At 36.4% G+C, this 7,302-nt stretch overlaps 1 protein-coding gene across 4 annotated transcripts in view; it reads right to left on the bottom strand.

The window, feature by feature from the left end:
• N4BP2L2 (NEDD4 binding protein 2 like 2) overlaps nucleotides 1-7,302 on the bottom strand; it is a 95,786-nt gene that overhangs the window by 87,078 nt on the left and 1,406 nt on the right. For 2 of the 4 annotated variants that reach the window (XM_025363965.1, XM_025363970.1), the window contains exon 2: nucleotides 5,084-6,342. The exons of 1 other annotated variant lie outside the window; for it this stretch is intronic. In XM_025363965.1, coding sequence (XP_025219750.1) covers nucleotides 5,084-6,342 — 1,259 coding nt within the window. The remainder of the gene's footprint in view (nucleotides 1-5,083; nucleotides 6,343-7,302) is intronic. One more of the 4 variants, XM_025363966.1, reaches the window with a different exon arrangement.

A 7,302-nucleotide genomic window follows, 5' to 3' on the forward strand; every position in this document is an offset into this window, starting at 1 on the left:
CTCTAAAGCAAAAATAAATTATTTAAGAACATTCATATTTTCAAAATTCTTAGACTCTATCAGAACTCTCAAGTCAGGTACTAAAATGGATTTATAGAATATCAAAATTTAGAGATTTGAGTAAGTCAAATATCTAATTTTAAAAAATCAAATCTGGGCTCAGTGGCCACTTGATTTCTATTTTTTTTTTTTTTTCCAAAACAATAGCTATCTTTTTGAGAATCTATTATATGTCAAACACTTTACATAAACCTATGACCTCAATTAATCCTCATAAAAGCCTGCCAACTCATAAAAGCCTGCCAATTTGATAATAAACCAATTCAGGAGAAGAAATAATTTTGGCAAGTTAGATGGTACTGGGAGAGCTAAGATAAGGCATCTCCTTGACCCCAAAACCAATGGCCTCCAACGATCCCTGCCTCCTGGTGCTCACAACCTTGTATCCTCTTATCCTGCAGTAGGCTTAGATTTAGTCCCCAGCTTCTAAGGAATAGAATATGATAGAGGTGATGGGATGTCACTTTGGAGATTACTTAAAAAAAAAAAAAAAAAAAAAAGTAGCTTCTGTCTTAAGACTTGAGCTTGTATGCTTTCTCTCTCTCTGAAATAAATCAGCTGTCTTGTGAATGGAGAGAGGCCAAGCAGCAAAGAAATGAGAGAAGCCTCCAGGCTCCAGCCAGCAAGGAACTGAAGTCTTCAATCCAACATAGCTCACAAGGAACTCAGTTCTGTCAACAATCTTGAGAGAGCTCTTAGAACCAGATCCTTCCCAAATCAAGCCTTCAGACCAGAACACAGTCCTAGCTAACATCTTGGTCACAGCATTCTTAGAGACACTGAACCTAAGGCACCCAGGTAACTACAGCCAGAGTCCAGACCTACAGAAACTATGAGGCAGTATGTTTGTTGTTTTAAACAACTAAGTTTTAGGGTAATCTGTTATACAGCCTTGAATAACTAATGTACTCTATACTTACAATTTCTCATTTAAGAAACAAGTGAACCAAGAGAACCTATTCCCAAAACAAGGCCTAAAAAAGAGTCCATTTTCATGGTTTGTTTTTTAAATTTCTAAGATCTGCATATTATTTTAATACTTTCAGTGCATTTACAAGTGATTTTCAAAAAAAAAAATACAAAATCTGAGTAAAACTGACACATCATGAACACTTTTCCACTTATTTACTGAGTGCCTTTATACACTTTCTGAGACTTTACTGGGGTACTCTAAACACTCCCTGAATTAAGAATAAAGGGACCTACACTAAGAAAGGTTAAGTCTTTCCTCTGGAATTAAGGAGACTTGCTTCCTCCAAAAGGAGGGAGGAAAAAAAGGCTTTTCCCATCTCTCCCTAAACTATGGTAAATATATTAGTTTCTGTAACTTCTATAACACCACAAACTTAAAAACAGGAATTTATCTTACATTTCTGAAGGTCGGTAGTCCAAAATCAGTTTCACTGAGCTAAAAACAAAGTGTGTGCAGACCTGTGTTCCTTCTGGAGGCTCTACGGAATTTGTTTCCTTGCCTTTTCCAGCTTCTAAAGGTTAGCTGCACACCTGGGCTTATGGGATGTTCCACCATCTTCAAAGCCAGCAGTGTAGCATCTTCTCTCTTGACCTTTGCTTTGGTTTTACCCTTTCTCTGACTAATTACTCCTGCCTCTCTCTTATTAAGAACCTTTGTTATTACATTGGGCCAATCCAGATAATCCAGGACAGCCTCCCCATTGCAAGATCCTTAACTTAATCAAATTTGCAAAATCCAATTTACCATGTAAGGCAACATATGCACAGCTTTTAGGGAATTAAAGCATGGATATCTTTGGAGGGGGACATTATTCACCCTCCCATTGCAAATATCCACAATAATCTGTAAAACAGATGACAACAAAAAACTAATTTCTTAAATTCCCTCACTTTTTATTTCTTAGGGGGTAAGAAAGATCCCAGCGTTTACCCATTCTCTATTTTCTTCCAGTTTCCTTATTGGTTTTGTTTTTACTCTTAGTCCTTTATCCATCTAGAAGTTATTTTTGTGAATGATTTAAGACAGGGGCTTTAAATATTTTTCCAGACTGACAATCAAATATCCTATTACCATTTATTGAATATTTTGCCCTACTAATATAAAATGTCATTTCATCAAATATCAAATTCTCTTATATGTAGGTATGTTTCTGGATTCTCTTTTCCTTTTTTTTTTTTTTTTTTTTAAATAGAGACAGGGTCTATGTTGCCCAAACTGATCTCAAACTTCTGCCTCAAGTGATGCTCCCCACCTCAGCCTCCCAAAGTGTTGGGATTACAGGTGTAAGCCACCACACCTAATCTGTTTCTGGGTTCTCTAATTTTATCTACTTGTTATTTTGCTAATTATTGCAAAGTTTTGATTATAGTAGTTTCTAAGTATATTTTGATAGCTGGTGGGATAAGTCTCATTTTTTTTCAAACTGTCCTTGTTATAGTTACATACCAAACAAACTTTATTGGCTTCTCAAATTCATACAAAAACTCCTTTGGGATTTTGGTTAAAGTTTCACTGAATTTATAAATCAATTAGGGAGAAAAGTGACATCTTTATTGGGCTATCCTACCCATAAACACCCTATGGGCTAAGGCTATGGCCAAGGCTATTATGGCCTACTGTCTCTCTCAGAATCATCATCAGACATCTTGAATACTTACCATGTTAGAGACATGCTGATTGAGATGTGGGCAAGGACTAAATTAAATAAGAAGAGGACTTGAACATTACTTCCAAAGAATCTGAATTTTATCCAACAGCCTACACTCATTACCACATACCAAATGTAAACATTACTAATTTTTTTTTCTTGTTTTTGAGACAGGGTCTCAATCTGTCACCCAGGCTAGATTGCAATGGCGCGATCATGGCTCACTGTAGCCTCTGGGGCTCAGCCTTCCAAGTAGCTGGGATACCCAGGTTATCCAGGCTGGTCTTGAATTCCTGGGCTCAAGCCATCTGCCTGCCTTGGCCTCCCAAAGTGCTGGGATTTCAGGTGTGAGCCATCGCGCCCAGCCGGTCTTTTAATTTGGTCCTCCAAATCAGCTCAATTCTGATCTATCAATTTTCACTCTATTATTTTGTCAAAGCTTGTTTTGAATGTGAACTCCTACATGAAGCCATTCCTCACCAAAGAGTATGTGACTTTACATCTAATTCCAAATAACCAAAACCACTTCACTCAAAAAGTGTTGACCTAAAGAGTTACAGACCAGGCTCCTTGAAGTCAGGAGTCATGTATAAGACGACATATCCATTAAGCATTAAAGTGAAGGCAAGGGAAAAAACATACTATCATTTTATTCCTAGTTTGATCTCTTGCTAGCTTTTGTAACTTCTAAATCACTTAACCTCAACTTCTTTTAGCCTCTGCTCCTTCTATAAAATGAAAAAACAACACATCTCACAAGATTTTTATGTATGGAAACACTGTAAATTGTGAATCACAATACAAACAGTACTTGTTGGTGCTACATGTAACTTCCATTCTTATATGTCTATTCTTCAAATAAGTATACATATTATATCTAATCACCTCTATCATCTCCCACTACAATGTCTCCTTTAAATTCTATTGAATTTCCACTACTTTATTCACCTTTAGTTTCAACATACTCCAATATGTTGTCTCAAGTCTAACTTTTCTTCCTTAGGTTTCTTCTATACCTCCTCTTAGTCAAGTGGTCCCAACTAGCAGACTCTTTTATCCAATTTCCAAATTTCAATTATTTATTTTCTCTGATAGTATATCCTAAATCTAGAAGACTGCCCATGTTTGTGAGACCTCACTCCTAACTTCTATTATTATAGAGGTGAAATTTTATCTTCTCTACAAAATCCTCACTAGCATAAAAGGAATCAAAATACAAAGACCAAAATTTAACTTTGGAATGAACTAATTCATTCACAAAGATCACCGTTTATAATCTAGCCTGAAATATCACAAATTAAATCTTTAGTCTTTTCTCTGAAAAAAAAGTTTAGTTAGGTTGTTTAGATTGTCTTGTTAGTAAATATAAAACATTTGCAAAATGGTTTCTTGGACTTCTCCATCCTCACCCAAAGATACCAGAAAATTTTCTTTTTCCCCTTGTCTGGCACAAATCTTGAATCATCTTATATAAACTGCAGAAAATTTGTACTGCTTACTTTACACGATTTTTTCACAATTGCATAAATATATTCAAGTGCGTCAATAGTTTTAAAATGTAAACAAAAAAAAGGAATTTGAAATATCTTGTAATACAATAAACCATCACCAGTTCTAATACCAATTCAGATACTGCTCACTTCAAACTCCTGAATTTTAAGAAATCAAAAAAGAGTTCCTTCCGCCAATCAGTGGTATGAACATGGCACAGTGCTCAACACATTCAAAATTCCTTTCCTTGGGTTGTCTCATTTGATTCCCAAAATAATTTCAGAAAAATTAAGTATCATTTATTCCATTAACAGAGTAAAACTTGCCCAAGGTGAAAAAGTGAAATAACTGAGTCAATACCCAAATTTTCTCTTTCTTTTCTCACCTCCAGCTGAACTTGAAAAACCCAAATTTTCTAACACTGAGTCCAACTTTTCTTGAACAGCTGACTCAAAAGGGCAGGCCAGGACAGTCCTCAAGTAGCATTGGCTTTCATCACTGTCATAATTATACAAAGTGTTATCTATTTTTAAAGCCCTTAGCAGAATCTAAATATAAACATATATGCCAATCTCCTTTCTTCTATCAGAAAAGATTTTTAAATAGTTACACTGTCAGATGCTATTCTCAAATATAGCAAATTAAAGATTTTCTTCTACTAGAAACATGAAAGCATTTGTCACTGATTACAAATATCATTTATAGTTTTAACATTTTTATTTTATTTTTTAGAGACAGGCTCTTACTATGTTGCCCAGGCTGGTCTCAAACTTCTGAGCTCAAGTGACCAGCCCACCTTGGCCTCACAAGTGTTGGGATTACATGCATGAGTCACTGCAGCCGGCGACAAGTATCATTTATAATTTTTAAATAATGAATTACCAAGTATTCAGTTGGTATCCTCTACTCACCGAGACAATGTTGTTTTCCCAGAACCAGGCAGACCTCTTAAAAGAATAAGTAACTTCTGCAATTTATTTAACTTTTCCTCTTGAAACTGCTGGTTCACAAACCTGTCTGTTCCATTATGCTTGTCCATGCCAGGATCTTTCCAGTATCTTTCTCTGACTTCACAGAAACCATTACTCACATACTCATCTTGCATACTGCAGCCATTTCCAGAGGGATGAACACTACTCCTATTCTCACTACAGTCAGTATATTCATTGCTCTGATCAAAAGTCATACAATTCCAGTTAACATGACAATTATTTACATAATATCCATTTTGTATCTCAGAGTCATCTTGCGCTTGGAAAATATTTGATGGTAGATTTCGTGGAGCACTGAATCTTTGAATATTTAAATGATAGTTCAAACTGGGAAGAGGGGGACCATGGGGCACTATAAAAGGATGCACTGCCTGCCATTCAGGCCTGAAAGAAGTAAATGAAGTGTCACAAAATGTAGGTATTATTTGTCCATTACAGGGATATTTGCCTGTCTCATTCCCCAAATTCTGTTGATAATCACAATGTGATGGAAAAACATTATTACTAAGATCTTTCTTTTCTTCGTCAGGTTTTAAGAGACCATTACTATGGCCTTGATAAAATGGAATCAACTGTTCCTGAGAAGGTTCAGATTCTTTACAATTGTTCTCAAAATCATCTTTTTCCTTTTCAAGCTCTTCAATTTCTTTGTAAAACTGGAATAATTCATTGTCTATCTCTGATTTTTCAGAGTTAAATTTCTGTTTCTCTTTTTGTCCTCCTCTGCCATTTATACCATTTAGAGCGTCTCCCTCATTCCTCCCTTCATTACGTTTCTTTTTCTCAGGGGGTTTGTAAATGGGTCCTATAAATGCTTTACTTGTGCTATATATCTCATCGTCTGTGGATACTAATGGAGGACGTACTTCCTGTGAAACCTGTGAATCAATGGATTCAATAACATCTGGTCGATTACCAGGCATCTCATCATGTAAAGGTCTATGTAAATCTGTAGTTTCAGTTTTGTTCTCCTGCAAATAACTTTGTCCTCTGACATCAATGACGGTCACAGGGACCCAATCATTTCCAGTTTTCTCTTGGATTCTGTGAAAATCGGCATTACTATGATTGTGAAAAACATATGCCTCTGTAGTTGACTTCAATTTTTTACAGCGTGGTTCACTCGTTACTTCTTCTCTAGGTCCCAAGAATTTACCTTCAATTTCACCATAAGACATCTGAGAAATAAATAAATCATACAATTACTAGCTAATATATTAAAAACTTAAATAAAAATTTCTTCAAAAACAAGAAATTAGACATTTAAATTTGTGATATATTTAATGGTAACAATTTCCCAAAATACCAGAATCAATTTTATAACCACTTATTATTTAAGTACAGTCATAACAGGGTGGTTTATGGGAGGGATCTCATTGAATATCCTTTAAAAAATATATACGGATAGACAGAACTCAACTTTAAACGATCCATTTCTGAATTTGGAGGACCTAAAAGATTTAAGTATGTCTGAAAAGTTGAGTCAGTAATATATACTTTTATGATATAGACACACAATTGTGTATTTAAAAGGAGAGTGAAACTGCCAACACCAAATTAACACATACTCAAACTGGCTGACACACTGCATCCTAAGCATTTCCTTACTTAAAATCACTGTGTTTTGGAGAGTAAATAGCTCCAATTCCCTCCCAAACCTCAGACAACCAATCTCCTTAGCATCCAAATGTTAGATTAACTGAAATGCCAGTCTGTGGAGGCCCTTTACTGTGAGTAGTTAGTGTAAAAGAGGTTCCCAAATGGGTGTAGTGCGTTAATTTAAAAGGAAGGAAGAGATAAGTTGCAATGACGATAACGGAAATTCGTTTAATAAAGAAATCTGGCAACTCCCAAAGTTCAAAGCGTTCATCTTTTCCGAATAGTCTATCATGAAGACAAAATTTGCTTCCCTTTAGACCTGGCAGAGTGGCTCAAGCCTGTAATGCCAGCACTTGGGAGGCTGAGGCGGGCGGATTGCTGCTTAGGAGGTCGAGACCAGTCTGGCAACACGGCCTAACTCCGTCTCTTGACAAAAATACAATAAATTAGCCGGGCATGGGGGCGCGCACCTGTGGTCCCACCTACTCGGGAGGCTGAGGTGGGAGGACCGCTGGAGCCCGGGGCGGCGGCGGGGGGGG

This window comes from Theropithecus gelada, chromosome 17, assembly GCF_003255815.1.
Source record: "Theropithecus gelada isolate Dixy chromosome 17, Tgel_1.0, whole genome shotgun sequence".
Classification (NCBI taxonomy): Eukaryota; Metazoa; Chordata; class Mammalia; order Primates; family Cercopithecidae; genus Theropithecus; species Theropithecus gelada.